This window comes from Emys orbicularis, chromosome 8, assembly GCF_028017835.1.
Source record: "Emys orbicularis isolate rEmyOrb1 chromosome 8, rEmyOrb1.hap1, whole genome shotgun sequence".
In the NCBI taxonomy this organism is placed as follows: Eukaryota; Metazoa; Chordata; order Testudines; family Emydidae; genus Emys; species Emys orbicularis.
The window spans coordinates 46,138,913-46,164,908 of NC_088690.1; the positions used below are offsets into that span (position 1 = coordinate 46,138,913).

Sequence of the window (25,996 nt, forward strand, 5' to 3'; positions counted from 1 at the left end):
GAAGGGATAAATGTAAATGGAACTAGCAGGAAGATTTCCTCCTCATGATTAAATCTTCTGATCATGGACTCTGAACTGAGATGATATTGGAATCACACCTAAGGCTCAACTCCATTTCCCCGCAACATAGATTAGCTTCTTAGATTGCACAGTAGGTCTGCGTGACAGGGTTGCAGCTGATGCAATATTGCCAACTCTTCTGGTTTTATTGTGAGTCTTAATTGGGTCTGTTCCTAAAGCCTCAGCTCATGGAATCTCAGTTTTCATTTTTAAAAAAGTTTCTAGTCCTCATGGTTGTGTGAAAACGTGAAGCCTCAGCAGGTTTCAAAAATCAGAAGGGAAATAAAAAGAATCCAACATCTATTATTTTGGTAAAAAAACAACCCTCATGATTTTTAAGCCAATTGCAAACATTGGGCCCCAAAAATCGTGACTTTTGTATGTTTGGGGTTGGTAATATTATCAATGCCAAAACTACCAGCATATCAGCCCTCTTTGTTTTCAGAGCCTCCATGCTTCCCAGTTTGGGCTTATGTATACTGGATGAAATCTATGCCCTCCATCAGGGTGTTGCCCAGCTTCTCATGGCAATGACCCTTCTCATGACCTTTCTGGAAGAGTTATTCCCACTCTGGGATTGATGCCCTTCTCCCCATGGAGGGAGCTTGGTGCTGATAGGCTATCTTCCTCCTCCCACATTCTAGCCAGCAGAGGTGACAGGGTCTCTTTGGCTCTGGGGCTCTGAATGTATAATGCTTTTCTGGGAATCATTACAACATCCCTGTAATCTCTTTTACTCCAAATTACTCATATGTACCCTTAACCTTAGCTCTATTTTCACATAGCTTTTGGTCTGGTAATTTCCCCTTTTTTAAAACAGCAATAATTTTGTATATGAACTATTAACAGAAATCCCAAAGAGAATGTTACCATGTAATATTTCTAATGATTTGAAGATATGGTGTATCAACCTGAAATCAATTTTTCTTTATTTTAACATTTTAGGATCAGATTAACTGATATGTTCTGGCTGCTTCACCCTACTTAGCAGCAGTGCAAAGCAACCCGAGTGTTTTGGCCATTTAAGCTGGGTTTACAGCTGTTTTGTATCATCAGAGCAGCACAAAACAGCTAGATTGTACATCCCGGGTTCCCCAACCTCCTGACCTCTGCATCTCCAAATTTCGTCTTCTTCCCCGTGTTTCCCTACACACATACCAGTTTCACTCTCCTGTCACCCGCATTCCCTGGCGCACACACATCCTTCTCTCTATTTAATTCCTTGCTCTACTTGGGTGAGTAGTTTACCTTTAAGGGAAGGACATCATCACAGAGAACTAGTTTAACATGAGCCTCTATTAACTATAACAGTAATCATCCCTGGAAATGGAACCTGTGTCCTCACGTTTTTCAGGAGGTTTGTTAATATCTGGGCTACAGCTCCCAGTCTAGTATTGTTTTAATTCTGACTGATTTCAAGAAAGGTCTGTAAGACCTTTACATCTGCTTTAAATTGATTCTCTCCAGGTCCATCCTTCAGCCTTCTGAACTATTCATAGCCCCATTAAAAGTAGAGAAATTGATTCTCATCATTATCCCCCAAAGCTTCTTTATTCCTTTCCCTCACAGATTCCTAAATACCAGCAAGTAGTTTTCAAATTTCCCGTGGTTCATGGAACCACATTCAAACTTTGAGAGACCTATCCCTGAAATTATAAGTAAGGTTCTCTTAAGGTAGCATTTCAGTTGCTGTCAAGATATCCCACAGAGAGTGGGGAATTAAACTCACTGATTATTTCTCCTTTGGTGGTTTGCATCTTTCAAAACCAGACAGTTCACTGACTTTCCCACTGAGTTTGTTCTGGGGATCAATTCAGAGTTGTATGTTAACGAACCTATTGGTTTACTTAGGTTGTATCCTTATCTGTATTTGCTGCAGCAGAGAAAGAGTCTTTCCCTGCAGTTTTGAAGTCATTTTCTATCTTGCACTCATAGTTTTAGAAGTTTCCTGTTTGTGACGGTAACAAGTGGCAAAAGGTACCAAAACTACAGTGTTTTGGCAGATTAAAAACTATATCCTACTAATTTATGTCCAGGGCAAACAGCCAAATGCCATTTTGTATGAGGCCAGTGTGGACTGTTCCAGACTCTCAGAGCAGAAGTACATGATACATGACCATTTGTTCATCTCCTCCCAACTGCCATTTCCAGTTGGATCAATCCTTGCCTACTGAAATGTATTGGCTATTAGGTGCTCTGAGCACAATTGTCAAGTAAGCGTAACTGCCGTGGCTCACTTCTTATGACATCATTTGTCTGTAAATGTGGTTGCTTGGTATAATGGGGAAGAGGAATACTGAACGAGGGAAAATTTACTCAACTGTAATCCCATTTGTCATAGTCTTCTCTTTTCCTCCCATTTCCTGCATCATTCTAGTCTGCCCTTGAGTGTAACTAAAAGTATTTTCCCTATGATGTCATTGTCCTTTACTATAGCCTGGAAGTATCTAACTGGAAAGGAGTGGGTGGATTAGTGCTTACATAGTACCCTGAACTAACTGATTTTTTGCCTCCTTGCTTCTGTCTGTAATTCTTGTTGCTGGATAGGATGGGAGAAGGAGGGGACTGTGAGAAATAGAATTTCTGATGATTGAGTTTTCCTTATCTAGCTTTCTCTTATTAAATGAGTAACTTTCATATCTTAAACCAGAAGGAAACTTTACTTCACATATTTTATTTTAAACACAGTTGAAAACTTTAAATGTTGATATATTGAATAGTCAGTAAAAGTGAAAATATATTTGAGCTGCCATTTTTCAAAGGCTTATTTGTTTCTCACGTTGAGGACAATTAATGGCAGTAGTCTTATCAAACTTCCTGTGTTCGTACTGATTAATAAGGACTCATTATCTGAAAGTTATGATCCTGAAAGTTGCAGTATTAAATAAAAAGACTGACATTTCAAAGATTTGGCTTTCATGCCCAATCAAAAATGTAACAATTTAACTTTTAAATCCTTTAGTATTTATGTATTTCTCCTACATTTTTGAGATTTTGGGGCCATCATAGCAAGTTTATGAAACCACTATCATATGTAAGAGAACTTTTTTCCTTTTGTAACTTTCCTCATTTTATTTGGTTCTGTCCATATTTATAGTTGCTGCTATAATCTTCGCTTTATTCACAGTTGCCAGCATCCACCTCAGTCCTCTAGACAGCAAACCTTGTAAAGATGGAGGTTTTCCAAAAAAGCAAAGACCAGAGAAGACAGAGTTGTGAAAATTATGGCTAAGCAGTCATAATCTTATTAAAATAACATATATTAATGATGAAAGGAAACATGTCTTGACAGTAGGGAAGAAGCAACAGCATCACAGATATGTCACCAGCCCACCAATTCCAGTGCTCCATAGAGGCTCAAGGATAGGTGAATGGCCCATGCTATAGTGACATCATCAGGCACCATGATGCCGTCTGGGGGTTGAAGATGGGTCTCTGAACTCATCCCTGCACTGGCTACAATTGCTTCTTTCCCATAGCTTCTGTACAGGCCAGTTAAGCTTGACGGGTGGTTCAATGAAGTGGCTTATGAAGGCCACCAACTGATCATTTCTTAAATTGTTTCTTTGTGGAACTTACACTATATTTCACAGATAGGAAGGAAAAGATAACATAGTTAATAATTTGTGTGAGCCAGAAGAGGTGAGGATATCTATCAGAGAAATCTTCACTTTACTCTTATAAGTAAAATAAGAAAAATGTAGACTGCATGAAACGTGTGTATGTGTATATATATATATATATATATATATATATATATATATATATATATATATATATATATATATATATATATATATATATAAATTTTATGAAGATTTTATTATTAAATTTATTATATAAACAGTACCAACTGGAAGGAGCCATATGAGTTTAGTAATTGTAGGAAGTTTTACTTGCTTTATAAAGCAAATTATGACAACGGTTTATTAAGTCTTTATAAAGTTTTGGTGCAGCAAGAAAGGAGGGTTACGATCTTGTTTTTTTCTGGTAATGAATTTAAGAGGTCTGTTTATTAGAACTCTGATCAGGAAGGAAACAAAGGTCTGTCCCTTTTTTTATGAAATGGTATAAAAAGTGTGCACACTTCAAAATGCAGAAAAGACAGAAATTAAAAGCTTAAATAACTCCAAACAGCAGGGTTCATCAGTAATGGAAGGTTTTCTTAAATGACTTTGACAGCTTTTGCAGGTGCACATACTATGTCACTTCATCTAGTGGAGCTTTGAAAAAGATTTATGGCTCTCCATTTAGAATTTATTAAGAGGATTTTTTCTTTTTTGCAAAGCAGTCTGGACATACTCCTCCCTCCTAGTCATTTTTATTGCAACTCTGAGAGGAAAGTCATCTATTCAAAAACATATGTTGTATTTTGTCTCAGTGGCTATTTCATGGTACCTTAAATGATTGTGAATATGCTTGTTTAGTCCTGGAAATGTGCCTATAGTATATTTCTTTCTTTTAAATTTTTAATCAAGATTTTAAATATTTTTATGTACATCTCATTTTATTTATGTTAGCATTCACCAATTGGATGTAAAAAAAAATATTTCCTCCTATAATACCACACCCATAAAAATTCAAAAATCCATCTCCAAAGAGAGAGTGAAAGTCAAGGGGAAAGGCAGAAATGTCTCTCATTTTTATTTACTTCATCGGCATATGTTGTGTCATACTCTGCCTTCGTATACTATGCTATTGCTGCTGGTATCCACTAATGTGCAGAGTAATGGCAAACCATAATACTTTCAGAAGACCTCTCAAAAGAGCCCAGGCAAGGGTAACTGTTAAGCCCTGTGGCGTATGCCAGTTCTAATCAGCTTGTTCAGTTCCTATTTTCCAAAGACATACCTTTTTTTTTTTTAACCTGATGCATTCACTCTTTGAAACTATTTGTACTGTTTGTTTCTAGGAGCCAGTCAGTGTAATCCCATGGGATTTTATTCTGTTGATGGAATTAATGCTTCCATATAAAAAGCCTGTTGCAGTTGCTTTTTTTATTTGTATTTTTGGTAAGCATTTTTTAAAAAATGGAATGAATTCTTCATTTTGGAATAGCCCTTCTTCTCTTGAAGACTTCTTGTTTCATCACTGAGATGATTTATGGTTGCAACAACTAAATCTGATGTGTCTACAGAACCGGACTCTGCAGAGCCACTTGCAGAATTGAGGCCTTAATTTGTATTAAATGAGAAATTTATCTGGAATTGACACATCAGTGGGAGTCTCCATTGAGAATTAATTCATTCCCAATACTATGGAATCAAAGTATTTTAATGGATAAACACATATAAATGTTTAGACAACTGAGTGTCACTGCTGCTAGCCATAAAGACGATATGTTTCAAAAGATACTTTCAGTAGCATTAGTCACTGACGAGTCAGCAGTCCACTGTTTCATTAGATATTGACTGTACAGTATTCTGTTCCATGCTCAAATATTGGTTCCATTGTAAAGTTTAGTCTGGGTTCTTTGCCTGATTTCACCCTTAAAAATAGAAAACTCAGTAATAAGTAATACCTTTTCAGAAAAGGTATATTAGAAATAGAAAAAGGTACAGAGAGGGCAATAAAAATTATTAGAGGTATGGAACATTGAGACTGTTCAGCTTGGAAAAGAGATGACAGGGGTGGGATATCATAGAGGTGTATAAAATCATGAATGGTGTGGGGGAAAAGTGAATAGGGAAGTGTTATTTACCCCTTCGCATAACACAAAAGCCAGGAGTCACCCGATGAAGTTAATAGGCAGCAGGCTTAAAACAAACAAAAGGCAGTAATTCACACAACACACAGTCAGTCTGTGGAACACATTGCCAGGGGATGCTGTGAAGGCCAAGTCTATAACTAGGTTAAAATAAATTAGATAAGTTCATGGAGGTTAGGTCCCTCAGTGGCTGTTAGCCGAGATGATCAGGGATGCAATCCCATGCTCTTGGGTGTCCCTAGCCTCTGACTGCCAGAGGCTGGGACTGAACAACAGGGGATGGATCTCTTGATGATTGTCCTGTTCTGTTCATTCCCTTTGAAGCATCTGGCATTGGCCACTTTTGGGAGACAAGATAATAGGCTAGAAGATGGACCCAGTATGGTCGGACCCATTCTTATGTTATCAACTGGTAAGTCATTAAGGGCCATATGTTTCCTCTCTGTGGTAAAGCAGTGCGGAAAAGACTAAGATCCATGAAAAAAGTACTACAAAATTTAGCTGCATAAATTAAAACATTTCTTGTCATTCAGTCTTGAAGAAAAACATATTTGTGGTAACCTGCAATGTATATACCCAGAGACACTCATGGAGAAGAAAAAGTATTGTAGACACTGTGTTGGTGTTTATGTAGAACAATGCTCTAGTTCATGTATCAGAGGGGTAGCCGTGTTAGTCTGAATCTGTAAAAAGCAACAGAGGGTCCTGTGGCACCTTTAAGACTAACAGAAGTATTGGGAGCATAAGCTTTCGTGGGTAAGAACCTCACTTCTTCAGATGCAAGAAGAAGTGAGGTTGCATCTGAAGAAGTGAGGTTCTTACCCATGAAAGCTTATGCTCCCAATACTTCTGCTAGTCTTAAAGGTGCCACAGGACCCTCTGTTGCTCTAGTTCATTGTGGCAGCATCTGTACTAGGTGGCATAGTGAGCTTTTCCAAGCAGTTTGAGAAAAAGGCCACACTTTCTCAACAACAGGGACTCATTGTAAGCTTAGACATTCACTGAACCATCTGCCATAGTGGTGTACAGATTTCTGGCAGTAGCACTTCTCAATAGTAGTGTATGGTTGGTTTGTTTTGGTTTTTTTAAGTTAGCTAACATAGGTACTTTGACTTCACACACATTTCACAATGGTCAGTTTTCTGATATGTGAAGATCTTTTCTGTGGTTCTTCTGCGTATGTTTATTGTCACATAAGTATTAAAGATGCATAGAATTTTGAGGCAGGTTTCTGCCCTTTCCATTGTACAAGTCACCAAAATTTCTGTCCCAGAGCTTTTATTAAGGTAATTGAGACCTTTGTTCAAGTAGAGTAAATCACTTCAACAGAATTCTGCATTGTACATGGTAAAGAAGATACATAAAGAGCCTCATGCTTCATTTAATATTCACTATTCCAGAAATGACTTAATTTCTCATATACAGTTAGCCACTTTTACTTGTGTGAAGTTCTAAAGTTTATGTCTGGAGACACTGAACCACAGTTATTTGTCTAAGATACTTGCAAGAAAAAATAGCCCGTGCTCTTCAGTGCAGCTTCTTCATCTTCAACTTCTTCAACTGGTGTTAAGGGTTTACATGAATTATTAGGCTATCTATGTCCATAAAGAAAAATGTACTGCATTGTTTACTCTTTTATTGGTGATGTTTGAGTTCTTTTGGTCATCCTTTGAGAATCCCTAAAGGACCTCCCTTATCAATACATAATACATAATGCTCCCCATCAAGGGCTCAATTCTTCTAGGGCCTCTACTCTCATTGAAATAAATGAGTAGAGGGTGGTCAGACCCCAAATGAACAGTGATTAAAAGGCAAGAAAATAAAGAAAGATCACAATGTTAATTTTTCCTCTCCAGACGCGTTTCAACCAACACCTTACCAATGTCAGCAATCATGATTCTGCCCTGGATGACGATGACGATGATGAAATGGACAGAACAAGCAAGTAAGCAACCTGTGTGTGTGAGAGAGACAGAGAGAGACTATATGTATGTCAGTGTGTCCCACAAATGGATTTTTAAACCAGTTGAGTTCACATGAGTGAATATTTTGCCAGTGTGACTCCTGACCCAAAAATTGCTACATGTTCTAGTGTCTAATATGGAAATAAAATCCTACTTTTAGTAGCAGAGAAACAGGGGCAGCATATTATTACTATTATTTATTTGTATTATTATAGCACCAAGGAGCCCTAGTCATGGCCTAGGACCCCTTTGTGCTTGGCACTGTACACTCAACAAAAGGATGGTCCCACTCCCAAAGAGCTTATATCTACATGCAAGACAAGAGACAACAGACTGATACAAACAAATAGATGAGGTAGTGCCAGGAAACAAGGAGACAATATTGGTCAGCATGAAAGTCAATGATCTCAGCACACAAGCAGCCTAACCATTGTCAAGTCTTTTGAAGGCATCACAGCAATGTAGAGCTTTTAGGAAGTTTTTGAAGGAGAATAATAGGTAGTTTTGTGGATTTTTCTACCCAAATGTAAGGCATGTGGGGAATAAACATTCTCATAAACAGACTAGGGAAGTGTGGTCTTCATGAAATTACTATACGGGGAGTTCACAACTGGTTGAAAGACTGTACTCAAAGTATCAGGGGGTAGCCGTGTTAGTCTGTATCCACAAAAACAACAAGGAGTCTGGTGGCACCTTAAAGACTAACCGATTTATTTGGGCATAAGCGTTCGTGGGTAAAAAACCTGACTTCTTCAGATGCATGAAAGCTTATGTGGATAGAAACCCCACATTATGTGCATCTGAAGAAGTGGGGTTTTTTACCCACGAAAGCTTATGCCCAAATAAATCTGTTAGTCTTTAAGGTGCCATCAGATACCTTGTTGTACTCAAAGTGTAGTTATCAGTGGTTCACTGTCAAACAGGCGGGATATATCTGGCGGGGTCCCACAGGAGTCTGTCGTGGATCCAGTACTATTCAATATTTTCACAAATGACTTGGATAATGGAGTGGAGAGTGTTCTTATAACACCAAGCTGAGAGGGTTTGCAAGCACTTTGGAGGACAGAATTAGAAATCAAAAGAACCTGGATAAATTGGAGAATTGATCTGAACTTAATAAGATGAAATTTAGTAAAGACAACTGCAAAGTACTACACGTAGGAAGGAAAAATCAAATGCACAACTACAAAATTGAGAATAATTGGCTAGGCTATAGTACTGCTGAAAAGGGTCTGGGAATTATAGTGGATCATAAATTGAATGAGTCAGCAATGTGATGCTGTTGCAAAAAAGGCTAATATTATTCTGGGGTGTATTAACAGAAGTGTTGTATGTAAGACCTAGGAGGTAATTGTTGTGCTCTAGTTTCCACTGGTGAGGCCCCAGGAGCTGAAGTAGTGTGTCCAATTCTGGGCACCACACTTTAAGAAAGACAAATTGGACAGAGTCCAGAAGAGAACAACAAAAATTATAAAAGGTTAGAAAACCTGATCTATGAGGAAAGGTTAAAAAAACTGGGTATGTTTAGTCTTGAAAAAAGGAGGGGGGGACCTGATAAGTGTCTCCAAATATGTTAATCACTGTTATAAAGAGGGTGGTGATTGATTGTTCTCCATGTCCACTGATGGAAGACAAGAAGTAATTGGCTTAATCTGCAGCAAGGTAAATTTAGGTTATATAATTAGAAAGTTTTTCCTCATATAAGGACGGTTAAGCACTGGAACAGGCTTCCACGGGAGGTTGTGGAATCCCATTACTGGAAGTTTTTAAGAACAGGTTAGACAAACACCTGTCAGGGATGATCTAGGTATACTTGGTCCTACTTCAGCACAAAGGGCTGGACTAGATGACCCTTGCCGCCCTGCATTTCTATGTTTATGAAGGGCTTTTTCCTAGCAGGAGGACCAGCATGGGAGAAAGCATTAAGGTATTTGTTTGGAAAAATGATGAGTGGGCAATGAAGGCTGGCATCATGGGCTAATTGGAGACTTGAGTCAACATCTCAATAGTGAATGAAAGATGATAAATAGTATGGGGATACAGCATGAAGGGTCATGGAAGTGAAGTCAAGCAGCATATGTGAGGGCACTGAAACTTGTGCCTAACGGGTCAGGTGGGACATCAACGTGGAAGTTGAAGTCACCGAGGATGAATTTGGGAGATTGTGAGGAGAGGAGAGAGAGTCAGGAGACAAAATCGGAGAGGCAGGCTGATGAGGAGTTGGGTGGATGATAGATGAGAGCAACAAAGGGAGTTGGGGAGAGGAGAGAAGGTGCTGTCCAGAAGGGAAGGAGGAGGGTGCAGTGCTGTCCAGAAGGGAAGGAGGAGGGTGAAGGGCTTGGAAGCGACAGGAACAGGAGAGGAGAATCTCAACACCCCTACCATGATCCAAAGCAGGGAGTCTGTGAGAAGGAGAGGCCTCCATAAGAGAGGGGAGCTGCAAAGGCAGTGTTAGATGAAGGGATCCAGATCCCTGTGAGAGCCAGGGGCTGGAGATAGCCAGATATGAAGAAGTTGTGATCTTTTTAGAGATGGAGTGACCATTCCAGAGATGGTAAGAGAAGGGGAGAAACAAAGGAGTGGGGAAGAAGGGGAATGAGCATGAGTGTAGAAATGGTGGTGGCGATGAGTGTGGGAGGTGGAGACGGAGGGAGGGCTAGGACTGGGGTAGATGTGGGACCTAAATTAAGAGGAATGCAGACGGGGGACCTATATTTGTGCTGGTGGGAGTCGCTGACTTTCATTCTCTCCTTCCAGCCACTTGGCTACAGTTGTTGCATCCTGCTGTAGTTTTTAACTAGAATGGTAATAAGCATTGAGATTGGCGTTACACTTGGTGCTGTTCTCCCTTACTTTGATGAATAGAAAAAATATCTACATGCTACCAGTAGCGGCATGATTTTTCTCCTTGTTTATTAATGGTGTCTGTGTTATCATTTTCCAGTCAAATGCTGTTAATATGTAGACCATATTCTAAAAGGCTGTTTGTTTGTACTCTGTGAACATTATTTTCATAATGATACGATTAAATAAATCCATCACTACTTAATGCTTGCTTTACAAGACCTGGCCTCCTTTTTTGTTCCTGTATGTTACTGGGGCATGTAGATACCTACTCCCTGCTTGCACCTACATCTGTCTGCATGTTCCTATTTGCAGGTGAAATTGTCGAAACAAACGCCAGGTTAAGTCCACTTTCAAATTCAAATGGCCTCTGAATAAGCTATCCTTATTTACTTACAGAAGTTGCCATTCTGACATCATAAAATATTTTACGTTTTTAGCTGATGGAAAGTTTTTATTGTTTTTAGGTTATCGTCTGAAGACAGCGAGGAAGCTTCCGCTTATTTTTATGATAGTGATGATTCTGGTGAAACAGGAGTAAAGTCTTATCACACAGGAGAAATGGACTTGCTGGGAGAGATTTTGGACACGCTGAGCACACACAGTTCAGATCAAGGAAAGCTCTCAGGAGCAAAGAGCCTGGATTTCTTTAGATCAACGGACGATATTGATTATAAGGCTATGGTTAGTCATCTTTTTCATGTGTAAAACAACCTCATTAATTTAGAATAGAAGCTAGTGGAAGCTGCAGTTATGGCCAGTTTATAGAAGAATGGTTCATACGGTCACAACTGTGCCTTGCTGCTGCTCCAAAAAACAGAAGCATGTTTTTCTAACAAACTCATGCTGATAGCCACAGTATGAATGCACATCAGCTGAAGATTTGGGTATACTCCTAGCCAGCTTATCAATGGTGTGCCATTAGAAGCGGTAACCACATCTAGGGCTAGTTGGGAATCCTACTGCACAGTCTTCTTATGTTCTCTCCCTCTATTCCCTGGGCAGGAATTGGTCTCAGTTATAGTTCTAGAGGCTGTTAATATTAATTTGGTCTCCCCTATTGAAAGTAGGTGTAAGTATATCACTCTGGGGAAGTTTCCCAGCTTGTTTAAGTCGTTGGATCCAAGTAGTCGTTGCTTTAGAAACCATTTCATTTTCAGTGTAGCAGTTTAAGGCTCCATCCTGCAAATGGGTCTGCCCACTCGAGGCTTCTAATTCAGTTCACAGTCCCACTGGACCCAGGGCAAGATCAGAGCTTCTGCTTGAATCTTTAAAATCTTCATCAAATCAGCTCCCTGGTGTTGGTGGCCACTGTCAAAATACTTTTGTATCTGTAAGTTCCAACTCCTGTGTTTGGTGCTTAAGATTTGCTGTTGTCAAAAGCACTCCCATATTAGCGATCATTGGCTGGAACAATTAACTCTGATGCTAATCCATATCAACATTGATGTTATAAGCACCACACAAGGATTGCATTAATAAAATGTCCATTTTGTTTGTGAACTAAAAGATGTACACCTCTACCCCGATATAACGCGACCCGACATAACACAAATTTGGATATAACGCAGTAAAGCAGTGCTCCGGGGGGGCGGGGCTGCGCACTTGGGCGGATCAAAATAAGTTCAATATAACGCAGTTTCACCTATAATGTGGTAAGATTTTTTGGCTCCCGAGGACAGCGTTATATCGGGGTAGAGGTGTATAATAAATGTGTGTGTAACTGATTACTGAAACGAAGAATAGAAATCCCAGTGATTATGGGTGAGACAAAGTGGGTGAGGTGATATCTTTTATTGGACCAGTTTCTGCTGGTGAAAGAGACAAGCTTTTGAGCTTACACAGAGCTCTTCTTCAGATCCGAGAAATGTACTCAGACTGTCACAGCTAAATACAAGGTGGAAGTAGATATACCCCAAGAAAATCTGCTTCTGTACGGGGGAGGGGGGGAAACCTCTGACCGCACACCTCTAGTTGTCACCTACCATTCCACACTGGAACCCACATGAGGTATCATTAAACAATTACAACCCATGGGGACCACATCCTGAAAGAAATCTTTCCCAAACCCCTTCTTCTGGCCTTCAAACAACCCCCCAACATCATTATCAGAAGCAAGCTCCCCAGAGATCAGACATACCAATTCAAAGCAGCACCAGACCCTGCCAGAACAACAGATGCAAAACCTGTAGACGTATCTCTGCTACAATGAGCAATGTCCCCCACAACACACCTTTCAAGATCTGTGGGTACTACACATGCCTATCACAACATGTAGTGTACCTCATCCAATGCACTAAATGGCTCAATAACAACTATGAGGTGAAACCAGGCAATCACTATGGTCTCGAATGCACTCACACAGAAAAGTAATAAAAGACAAAAACACCCTATTCACCCAGGGGCGAACACTTTTCACAAAGTGATCACTCTATATCTGACCTGTCAGTCCTCATCCTCAAAGGAAACCTGCACAGCACTTTCAAAAGGTGAGCCCAGGATCTTAAAGTCATAACTGTGCTAGACACTAAAAATCCTGGTCTTATAAAAACATTGGATTTATGGCTTATTACAACAATCTGTAACCCACTATCCCCCCTTTTTTGTCCTATGACTGGAGACGAGTTAACTGTCCAATTCACCTTGAAAGGTCTTACAGTGTGTTTTAACTACTTACGCTAAACAACCTGTTCCACCTTGCATTTAGCAGTGACCTTGGGAATATCTTTCCCAAACCTGGAGAAGAGCTCCATGGAGTTTGAAAGCTTGTCTCTTTCACCAACAGAAATTGGTCCAATACAAGATATTACCTCACCCACTTGTCTCTCTAATATCCTGGGACCAACACTGCCAACAGTGGCCATGGGTCTGAATCTCAATTTCTTATCTCATAATGCAAAACCACCATTGCAGTTGACACAAGCTATACCTTTGTTTATTGCACAGCTGTGTGGTCAAGGTTGAATGGGCAATGGAGACTGAACTCCTTTGTCATTCCTAGAGGTGATCTTTAAACGTCGGGATGAGGCAGTGTCAAAAAGCTTGCATTGCAGTTTCCCTGCTATGCCGTTCTGTATCTAGGGAAATCCAGGGGATGTATATCCTTTCATGAACACAAGATTTTTCTTTCATTAACTATAACAACACATGTTCTTTGTTTCAGAACAAGTCTAGTGCACCTAGTGAGAGCAACCTCGCTCTGCTCTGTAGTGGTACTAATGATCCAGTGGAATGGAATCTTGGTCAGGATGATAGTGTTCTCCAGGGGAAACAGCTCCCTCCATCTCCAAGAAAGCAAGTTGATTTTAGTGACCAGATGGAATCTGTCTCTGTGCTGCAGGAGGAAAATAATGACAAAATCCTTAGTGCTGACCATGTGGATTTCTCTAAAGATTTTGTAACGTCAACTTCTCCAACACGATCAGTTGCACAGCTTGCTTCTCTGGAATTTTCCCAAGTAGATGACTCCTTCCATAGGAAGATAAAACCGAATGAAACACTAAGCAATACCTCAGAGGATCAGTTCCCAGTGAACCTTTGTCAACATCCATCCATTCTAATTCCTTGGCAAAAAGAAGGGGATGAAGGAAAGGAAACCCCAGAAGAAAGCGGGCTTCTTCATGAAGTTGTGTCATTATGTAAAATGACCTCTGCTTTCCACCACAGTTTAAACATTTCAGAGGATAATTACTCCAGTAATAGCAGTGGAAATAAAGTGTAAGGGAACTTTGAGAGGAGAAACTACTTCCATGAGAGGTTAAAGAGAGACTACTCAGGAGTCCACGTAATACATGATAACCAAAAGATCACAAAGGAATAATTACTTTTACATTTTAAAATACTTCTGTTTGTTTAGTACATGGATTTAGACATCTGCTTATATGTTTCTCAGTTAATTTCTTGGCTGTGTTTAAGTCCACAAGATGGAACTAAATATACTAATGCACTCTTAAATCAGGTACTAGTTTGTATGTATGTGAAATATACAACTGGTGCATGGTGCTTACTAATGTTCCTTTGTGCAGCAGGAAGTGTATCGCCTTTGCATATATCCAGATACTGAAGGTACTGTAATAATCCTGTTGGGCATGAAATGAACAAAAACAGTTTAGATTTGTCTGAAACTTACAAATATCGATGTTTGTAATGATTTAATTGCCTTAATCATTTGGGAAGAGGTTTAAATATCTTAGAAGATGACTTGCAAACGTTCAGAAGAGCAATAATGATTTTCCATGGCAGGTATCTGCTTGAGCAAAGGGGAAAAAGACCTTTTCTAAACTAAAGGATCTCTTGTGACTAATAGGGAGCTTGTTATAAACAGAAACTGTGGCCATGTCTTCCAGACCTTGAAAAGGCGGTGCATACTTTTCTCTTATGAAGTGCTGAATTATAATGTGAAGTTACTTAACTTCTGTTTACAACTAAGGCACTTTAAAGACATATTATCCAGTGTCTCAATGTAGACGTTTTCATCTAGGAATTTTCAGAAAGGAAAGTGTATGTGAAATTGATAGATTTTATTGCTGTTTTTTAAATTTCTGCAATTTAATCATTCTGTACTAAAATTAATTTGTGCCACTGCTGAACATGACCATTTGATTTTTACAAGCCACCTTTAAAAGAAACATTACATTATTGCTTTTCTTCTTAGGAGTTTTGTTTAGTTGAGCTGTGCAGTATTTTAAAGAGCAGTGAATGAAGATTACTTATAACACTAGACATCAAAAGTAATTGGTTCAGCAATTAAGAATGCAAATACCCCACTCTCATGTACCAGAGAAGCTTTTTGCAATTATAAGGAAGGGAATTAAATGGATGCTGCGTGTACTATATTTAGGCATAAATGTTTATCCCCCTTTGCGCTCGTAGCATTCCTAAAGGATATTTCTGTATTTAAAATTCAAAAAGTAGATTCCTCCCTGAGTGGAGCACATCTATTCATTGTCCTTGTCCACCCCGCTTTGTCCCATACCCTCTATGGATCAGAACGAGTACATTCTGGGGTGAACCACACTAGGCCAAAAATGGCAACTTTGAATACTGTCTATTGGCATGTGTAACACAAAGCAAGGAGTAACAGGATTTGTCATTGCGAGGAATGCTCTCCCACTCTTCCTCACCAACAGCAGGATCTTCTTCTGTGGCAAGGACGGCTTAGTGGTATCCTCAGCACAGACCAAGGAGAGCAAGTTGAAGAAGTCAGGGGTTAGGGGCAGGTTGGGCTGCAGTACTTTGGTAGTGGATCACTGCACAGGTTAACACCAGTTGTCACGTTTGGGTTTACAAAGGAAGTTTCCTCTTGGCTAATGCGATTTGGCTTTTCTTTTCCCGTTTTATCACCATGAGCATCAGGCAATTGGTTATGTCAGGTGGCTCAAGGGAATTGGTGTGTGATCCCTTTGGGGAGGTTGGGGGGCAGTGGCTGATGCTCTGCCCATGAGATCTAGTGTCTAATACTATCTTGTCATTTCACATAACTTTGTTGGCAACATCCCTGGCATTGTAAAAGAAGGTCTTGTATCCCAAACTACAGACTCCGGATGGGTGAAAAGGAGCGGGGAGGCAGATTTTAGCAACACCACTGGTGAGGATGGGCCGCATGACTGGGTAATGGTATGAGGCCCCTTCACCAAAGTGCCCCGTTTTACGTGCAAGGGAAAGGGTCAGGTTGTGGACTCACAATTCATAATACAATGTCCTTGGCTGATTAGAACATGAAAGTTTTTATAGGTGTGTTCAGTATATATTTCTGAAGAGGACCTCAGCAGCTTATTGGTGCTGAGGATGATTGTAAGATTTGCATCCTGATCTGTCTTAGGGTTTTCTGTAGTACCTATCACCATAGTATCTGAGATGCAAGTGGAGTCTTTATTTGTGTTATCCCAAAAAGTGGCACTTGGCAAAACTGTGTTTGAGTTACTGAGGACCAAAAATATTATTAACCCATAAACTATTAAACATTTTAGCTGGGTTATCAGATATCAAGAAATAGGAAGTGTCAGGTCTGAACAATGTTTAAATGAGGGAGCTCGAAGGAAAACACAAGATGTTGCAGGAGGTTGTACAGGGAATCTGGAAGTGGCATTTCTCTTTGTTGGTCCTGAATCAGTACCCAAGTAGGTTATGCTGTGCTGTTAGGTGCATTTAGGATAAGACGGGAAAAAGAAAAGTCCTAGCAATCTCTTAGCACTTCTCGTTTGAGTGTTACTCTGATAACACTAGAAAAATGAAATGTTCAGTTGCATTGTTATTTATATAACTGCATTTTGCTAACCTTAATTCCCAGATTCATCTGAATACAGTATTCTTTTCCTGTTGTGTGGTGGTCCTGTGTACAGTCCCACTCTTGAGAAGGCTGCTTTCCTTTGTAGGTTTAACAGGGTTGCCACTCTCTGGTAGTGTGCCTCCTTGCATATAGGTCAGGGAAAGTCGCTCTTGCTGCATCGGGTGCCCCCTTGCTGCTCATTACTTGCTCTGCAATAGCCCTTCTTCAAGTAACTTGGCCCTCCAGCTAGGTTACCATTTAGTCCACCCCTCCTGGTGGACTTACAAAGTCCAACAGGACAACTGCCCAAATGCTGTTGCCAGATGCATTCAGCCCTCCTTGGGCTCTGTGCCACTATACCAGTGGCAGGCAGGGGAACCCGGACCCACCTGTTATACCAGGTTCCAGCTCAGGGGCCTTATAACCAGCAATCCAGGTCCTCATTTCCATTCCCTGGCACTGTTTCCCCAGTCTCCTTCCTACCAAGCCTCCGTATCTTCTCTTTCCTGGTTCTCAGTTTACTACTGGAGCCTACTGTACTTCCCGTGGCTACTTCACCCCTCCTAGCCTCTTGCCAGACTCCTTACACCAGGAAAGGATCCCAGAGCTTACTCTCACCCTGGACTTCCTCCTTGCTCCGGGAGGCCTCCCTCCTCCCAGGAGAGCAACTGCGGACTCCTTTACCTGCAAGCTGCCAGCTGCTTTCAGCCTCTTGGTTTTTTAGGGCTGGCCCAGCCCTCCCCCAAGCTGGGCTTCCCTCTCAATTAACCCTGGCCCTCCTCTCAGGTGATGTCAGGTGACCTAATTAGTGTCTCAGGCCCTCATTCACCCTATTAGGGCTGGTGTGGGGTGCACACCATATCGCAGTAGGTGAAGTGAATTCTTGGGTAGGGCTAGGAGGAATCAGAATGAGCTAATGTGAAAAGACATTAGGAATCTACTAGGATAATAGGCCCTATGCCCATTTGTAAGATGTTCTATTAAATGCTTTTATATCTTAGAAACTTATCAGTTTCTGTCTTGGAGGAAAAAATAAGGTTATCAGAAATTCTAGTCATGTTTACTTTTAAATCTATAAAAGCATCTTTCAGGAATGCAGCATGAGATTTAAGGATGGGGTTTTCAAAAACATCTAATGGGCCAGCTTTCACTGACTTTTGATAGGAGTTGGGCACCTGACTCCCTTAGGCACTTCAGTGGAGGAGAATTTGTAGGCCATACCAGGTTGCTAATGTCCCTTTAATGATTATTAGGAGTATAGCACTGAAAAAAATGATTTGGGAATTGTACAACATTGATGCCTTGATGGGTTATTGTTTTATAAGTAATATTCATGTCTCTGATAAGTGAAATTGCAGAAATAGAAAGTAAATAGATGGCTGTTAAAATTCAACTTTTTGAATTATTTTTGATTGCAATAGCCATGAATGTGTTAGGGTTGCCACACTAATGTCAAATCCTTCCCATATTGCTGATGTGATTCGTAGAATGTTTACAGTATTTTGACTATTGTGTCTTCCTTCTTTTTGAACCTACATACCTTAAAATAGAGCCTCGTTGTCTATGTCTGATTAATTTAAATTTAGCCACATTTTTAGATTCTTTACCACTTGATATCAAAGGTCTTTTTGAAAGGCTAATATTGGTGCCTTATTTAAACATACAAAATTACCAGGCATCTTCCATGTTAACAACAAAAAACCAGTTAACCATGCCAAATTTATCAAATAGAGTAGCAACTCTATCTCCAGCCAACACAGCTCTACTCTGTTCTTAGTGCAGTATCAGTCTGTCTGTAGGCCATGTCTACAGTATTTTGATTATCACAGAGAGTCCCATGGTAAGAAAAATTGTCCATGTCAAGGATTTTACAAGTTTTCAACTATTCTCATCTGTGTGAATTCTCCTAATGCCTTCTAAAGCATCAGCATTAATCTCCATCTACTGGGGAGAGCTGAACTCAGTTCAGTGAAAAAGCTGCTCAGGACTCCAGTAGAGGCACTTGTTTTTTAGCTGAATCAGTATCTTTATGAGCTTCCCATTTTCCCCCCATGAGGGAAATATGAGATTTTTTTGATTTAACATTGCACTCTCTTATCCATACTTAGGGACAAAGTCCTGACCTAGTCAGTTACACTGGGACTTGAATTTCAGGTCTTCAGTTCATCTCTAATAGATTATGCACCGCGCCTCCATGAAGTGAGCCATATCCCCATTCTGCTTAGAAAAAAACAACGTAAGAGCATCAGGAGAAGGGAGAGACACTCTTCAGGATTCCCCTCTCTGACTTTTCCCTGTATTGTTCCATTGGGGTGATACAGCCGGGCCCCTCAACCCATGAGCAGAGGGTTCAGCCCCCAGAACCTGTGGATCTCAGTGGGTATTCTGGAGTCCTGGGCCTTGTCTCACGCCAGCTGTTTTGCAGCATGACTCCAATGAAGCCTTTTCATCAAATTCCGCACAGGGGGAAGGATGATCTGTGGCCCCAGTAATAGCCTTCTCATCTCTCCATGTGTAGATCTCCAATACTGTGAAAATTCTTTACAGAAGTCCAGGGATGGACAGAACCATGGATGCCAATCCCTGCCCTCCCTGTATGCATGCGGAGAGAGATCTGTACAGGAGATGATTGAGGACAGTGTGTCAGTCACAGTGCCATGTTTTGGGGTATCGTCACTTATAGCCTTGTTTTGAAGGAAGAGTGTAGTTTGAGAAGCTGTGAAATAATTGTCCTGACTGAAACCTTCACAGTCACATAGCATTTCTGAGAGTGATATTACTGATTGGCTAAAGGTGGGATTTTCACAAAGTCTCAGCATTAGCTAGACTCTGCTTTCAGGGAAGTCAATGGGCATTTTAACATTGACTTCAGTGGGAGCAGACTTAGAGCAACACTGAGCAACTTTGAAATCCTACCTAACTGTTAAATTTTTTAAGATTTCAAAATTTGGGTTTGTATGTCTTTCAGGCTGTAGAATGAGTTTTTCCTAACCCCGTGTTATTGTTAATTATATATTTCTAGGCAAAGAAATTTTAAACCAGTTAAATAGCTTCTAATTTTCCATCCACAATTAATTGTGGGTTCAGTTCTACAGAACAATCAGTTGTGCAACCCTCAAATCATATTGGTAAGTAAATGTCTATAATCTGTTTTATGTACATGTAATTGATTGAGGGAACAAAACTTCATGCAGGGAAACTAGATTCTAGGTTGAGGCCCTTTTGAAAATGTGTCCCTTTGTGTAATAAAAACTTACATTAGGAGCCCATTTAGGAGCAAGGAGTCTACACAACTGCTGATCCATGGAAGCTTTGCCATCCATCCTCCCTGTCAATACTATTACAAGGACTGTGGCTGTTCCGAGGGGTTTACATAGGGGTTTCTGTCTTAGCAGATGCTTATTGTCACATGGGGCACCATGGGCTGACTGCCCAAAAGGAGTTAGGTGCCTAAGTCTCCAGTTTTGGGATCACTGCTATGCCCAATATTCCCACTGAAACCCTGTAAGCACCTAAACTCACTGGACTCCCTAGGAGCCCATGTTTCTGCCTCTGAGCACACACAGTGCTTCCTTCCTGTGGGCAACCGGACACCTATTTCCTGCGTAAGCCCCAGAATGATACACAAACCAGGAGAAAACAAGCTTTCAGCGTTGAACTTGCCTGAGGGGTCCAATCCAGTAGGCATGCTCAAAGGCTGCCCACTGAATCAGGCCCCCATAGATGGGCTTATACAGAACAGTGAGAGGAAGCAGAGGAAAAGGACCTCTCTTGTAACTTTTAGCGCAGTGGTTAGGGTACTCCCCTGGGAGGTGGGAGAAGGGGTTTGAACAGGGATCTGCCACCTGTCAGGTGAGCCTGTGGGATTTTAGCGGGGCCAGGGGTTTCAACCAAAATAATTCGGTGAAGTTACACAAATTCATTAAATGTTTTGATGTCGCTGAATCTGCATTTTCCACCAAAACAAGTTTAGGTTGAAAAATTTTGCCCAGCTGTAGTTGAGATGAAAAGTTCAAATTATGAATTATATCCCAGGTTTTACTACAGTAAAATGTGCTCAACAGAAGCTAGTTTGTACATTACTTAGGTCACTTTTAACAGGATTCACATTTAGAATCCACTAACAGTATTAGCCCTGGAACAACAGAAGTGGAATTCAAGTAAATTGACATTTGATTCTGATTGTGTAAAATGCTGTTATGTTTCTGTTAAAATAAGGGAGCTACTTGGATGTGGAGGGACACGTATTGACTTTCAAAAAATTACTGGATTTTGTGCAATATTTTTCCTTTTCTTTTTTTAAAGTAATTTAGTTCCAGCAAATATGCACATCTGCTCTTCAAGCAGATCCTTGAGATCGTATTTTTGGAACTGTATAAAATTACATGTAGCATTTTAATATGGTTGTATGATAAAAATATAAACAGTACGTTGTCACCTGGCAAATGTGCATCTCCAAATGTGACTGGAAATGATTGTGTTTGTCATGTTATTGTACTATAGTAATAAACATGGTTTCAGCAATGATTAATAAACAAGTAAGCAAAAGTAATAATGTCTATATTCTACTCACAGTATGTTACAAGAACATAGTGGGAATCATTTCTGTTTATACATTTAGAACTTCTGATGCTTAGTTTATCATTTGATTTTTTTTAACAAGTTAAGCACCTATTCTCAATATAATCAATACAATCAATGCTAGATAATAATTTATGGTGGTTACTGTATGTATATCCAGAATCTAGTTTGTGACAGCCCTAATTGTGATAAATCATTGCTTAAATCAATTGTTGCCAGTACCTTTTAATTTTTTGTAAATTAAATTATGTATTGATGTACATTTTGTTTTAACCTTCAAGTTTCTGTCGAGAACTGGTTTAAATTAATTTACTTGAATGAGGCGATAAAGCACTGTGGAATAGTTAGTTTTGGATGCAACACACAAAGAAGCATATATTGTGTTAATTCACCATTTTGTTCAGGAGAAGATAAGTAAAAATGTTTCATTTGTTCAATGAAATAATTGTTTTTTTAAATCTGTGTCTGAAAGAGAGAAGGAAAAAGCATCAGCATTGAACAGAGAGTAATAACCTATCCTGGCATTATTCCTAAACTTTTTTCAGAGCTTTTTTTAGCCATCTTTGGAAAAAGTCTTTATAAAGCTCTTATGGGCCAGTAGGGACGTCTTTAATTACTTACAGGAAACACATGAAGTCCAGGATGTTTTGAGATGTAATGTTTTTATTGATCCTTTTAATAATCACAGAGGTATTTAAATAAATTGTTAACACTGTGTTCTAACATGTTTATAAATAGGATCAGTCACTGGCTTTTATTAAAACTGCCACCAAATTTAGGACTTTACTCTGTGCTGTTGCACACTTTAGCCTACAGTATGAAGTCATCTCCAGAATTACAGACCAGACCTTAGACTACTACCAGTAGCACACTGTGTATGTACAATAAATTGTGTTTTTTCCAAGTTATAATGTCAGTGCAAAGCTTTTGGTGAACTCCACATTACCATAAAGTGCCCCACATTGTGTTATACAATAAAATTTACCAAAATCAAAGCCAGTGTGGTGTGCAGGTTTTTGTTGGATGTAGTGATCTGATTTACATATCTTATGCAAAAGGAAGTGATCTTTTTCCATCAGAAGGGTAGTTTAAAACAATATGGTGATGTTATGCTATGAGCTTTTCACAACCCATTTTGGAGAAGCTAATCAAGTGTTTATTATTAATAATTAGCATTTATATAATGCATCTTCAAAGTGTATAAATATTAACTATCACAATGTCCTGTGAGATAGGCAGTTGATATGCACATTATCCCCAAGCTAGACTCAGAAATGTTAAGTGATTTGATCAAGCCTACACAGGGAGAGCCAGCAGCAAAGCAGGCATTACAACTCAGTAGTTCCTCCTAGCCCCATGTTCAGACCACTACATTATACAGAGCCCTCAAATATTGGAAAACCAGAAAATGTTCGGTTTCGGTTCTGTCAGACATCCCTTAAAAAACATCAGCGTTACAACAAAAAGCAAACCACAGCCTTAAAGAAATCCCAGGAAATACACAGTTATGGTAGCACTACCCAGACAAACTGAACTCTGCCTGCTTTGGGATGCAGACATGATAATTCTTTATGTAATGATTCTTGGGAAATTAGCTGGGCTTTTCTAAGGCACCTAACGCTGTTTGGTGCACAAATCTCATAGAATTCCAATGGATTTGGGGCCCAAAATCCCTTAGGCCCCTTTGAAAATTCCAGCCAATTATAACCAGTGTTTATATGGCATTTTTCATCTGTAGATCTCCAAGCACTTTACAGAAGAAGCAATTTGCAAAGGAAGCAAACATTTCCCCCATTTTGCAGATGGGGAAACTGAGGTAAACTAAAAAGTGAAGTTACTTGCCAAAGGTCATATAGCAGGCCATTGGCACAGCCAGTAGAACCAAAGTCTTCTGAATCCACCCAGTCCAGTGGGAGCACACTGCCCACTACAAAGTTTAAAGACCACAACGGCAGCTCTTTCCAGCCATTAGTCACTTTCTATATGGCAGGACACAGCACAATGAGAGAAAATCCCTCAGTCCCCCAAACACCATAACATGAGGTGCTTTCACAGTTGTGGCTCAGCCTCTCCTAGGATCTAACCTCCCTGAGCCAGTTCATGTAGAATTAGAACCAGAATCCACACAGGCAGCATGACACAAAATGGCCACACAGCAGAATCTGGTCAGTGATTTAAACAATGATTCCTTTGTCCGAACTGGAAAAGAATGCCAAAAGCACTTTGTTGTGTTATTCAAACAAAACATACAGCCCACCAGATAAATGTTAATATTGTTGATCATCAGTCAATTTTTTAAAAGTTACATCCATTTATTCATCTCTTACGCTTACAACAACAAAATCTTTGTCATCTGTCCAAGTTGTGATGCAAGAAAAGACACAATGAAAATGAAAACAATCTAGCTGTGACACTCGGAGTACCTTTCCCAGACCTGAAGAAGAGCTCTGTGGAGCTCGAAAGCTTGTCTCTCTAACCAACAGAAATTAGTCCAATGAAAGATATTACCTCACTCATCTTGTCTCTTGAATTACTCCTGTCAGAACTGTAGTGACATTGTCACCACAAGCAGACAGTTGCTTCTTGGATGCAGTGTGAGAGAGCGAAGTACTCATCCAAGTATGAAAACAGCTTAATATAATTAACAATTGATTAATTGGTTTTCTTTCAGCTTCAGCTTGCCCATTTGCTTTACAGTGTAGGTGCAGTTGAATACTTTAAATGCTGTAATTACTGAAGTTATTTCCTATAGTAAGTATAGAGAAGTACAGGGGATACAGCAGATAGCGAAGTAGCCTGATCTTTTGACCTTCAAGTGGCAAATTTTAAAGCAGCAGCACTATAGGGCTACTCTAATCCTGTCAAGAAAAATTATGTCAAACATTTGTGGAAAGAAGAAATTTTCAGAGTGCTTTGGTAAAACAGTCAGATGGGACACACCAGGTAATAGCCAGGTTGGTACATTATTAAGAACTGTGGTTTATTAGGAAAAATTTTAACTCAAAATTCTGTCATTTTGTGGGCTTGCTTAGGTATGGAGGTCATGAAATCGCTATTCATGAATGGCCACCATATCGTGTGTGCTCCATAAGCAGCGGAGAACATTGCTATTGCAATGTATTCATATGCAATGCTGCTGCAACCATACATGGACGACGGGCAAAGCATTTCATTTTCTTTCCAGAACGCCCAGTGCCTGAACCCTCATGATCACAAAAGAAAAAGTAACTTTATCAAATGCAGGGATTTAGATTTTTATTTGATGTGACAAGTCCTAACAACAACAGAAACATAAGCAACGCCTCAAGTTATGATGTGGATTTGTTGGTATCCAGTAAAAGCAAAGGGGAGTGAGTTTGTGGTTTTTCATCAGTCAGGAAAAAATGCTGACAACTTCTTTCTTAAACTTTAAAACCCTGAAGGTTGTCAATCCTATTACAAATTGTGCATGAAATATAAACAAGAGCTAGTGCTAAAAGTAAAGTTAAGGGACTGCATTTGAAATACAGACTATCACTGACTTAACACCCTCTCCTTTAAGTTTCCTCTTATAGTATAAGGGCCAGATTCTCAGCTGGTGTATATTGGCATTGCTCCATTGGCTTCCTTCATGAGGTCTATACATCCTACTTCTCCCCTCAAATAACTGTGAATAGATGATAAAACAAAAACGAGGGTTATAGGAAACCCTAAACTTCACTGCAAATTGCAAATCCCTTCCTTTCTGCCATATTATCAGTTCTTATTTGTTAAGTACTGCTGCTGGGCTCAGTGCTGTGCAAGACATAATTAAAGATGGCTCCTGTCCTGTAGAGCTTACAGTATTAAACAACCCCTCCCCCCAAAACACAGGGCTTGTTTGCAGGGGGAAGCGTTATCAGTTATACCAGTGTAACCTCTCCATGCGGACACTTGTATTCTGGTATAAGAGTGCTTTTTTTTTTTGGTTTAGCTTAAACCCCTTCCCAAGAGATATGAGCTAACAGAAAAGAGACCGTCTCATACCTGAATAAGAGTGTCCCCAAATGGGCTATACTAGTATAACCACAATGGTGTAATGCATAACTCGAGTTATGCTGAAAAAACTTTCCCATGTAGACAAGGCCTCGGATAACAAGAAGTTGCTGGGAGATCCAGAGAAAGGTGTTAGTTTTTTGGTTGTTTTTGTTTTTTGTTTTTCTTCCTTCCAGTTTCCTGAGGTGGAGAAAGCATTAGGCTGACATGGCTCAGTGTCCTGGGGCCTCTCAGAAGAAGTTTTTAGCAATGGTTTGGACTGATGGGCAGCTGGTCCTCTGGAGGTACTTCCAAGTGTAGGGGGCAGCATGGAAGAAGGGGCAGAGATGAGGGATAGGAGGAGGACACCATGGTGACTTTAGCATCATTGGCAGAGCAGAGAAGATGACGGAGGGCTCAGATCCATGCTGTAGATTGGGGTGCTTTTGCAGAGCTTTGAAGATGGTCAAAGGGAAACCAGTGGAGGGAATTGAAGGAAGAGGTGTTGTCAATTTAGACTGCAAGCTCTGCAGGGCAAGGACCTTGTCTCCATGTTTGTCTGTATAAAGACTAGCCCAC

The 25,996-nt window shown here is 40.0% G+C and overlaps 1 protein-coding gene across 1 annotated transcript in view; it reads left to right on the top strand.

The window, feature by feature from the left end:
* The window catches only part of DENND1B (DENN domain containing 1B), a 276,366-nt gene extending 262,070 nt beyond the window's left edge, over window positions 1-14,296 (top strand). The window contains exons 21-23 of the mRNA XM_065409672.1: window positions 7,624-7,712; window positions 11,043-11,259; window positions 13,739-14,296. Coding sequence (XP_065265744.1) covers window positions 7,624-7,712; window positions 11,043-11,259; window positions 13,739-14,296 — 864 coding nt within the window. The remainder of the gene's footprint in view (window positions 1-7,623; window positions 7,713-11,042; window positions 11,260-13,738) is intronic.
* The last annotated feature ends 11,700 nt before the right edge of the window (window positions 14,297-25,996 follow it).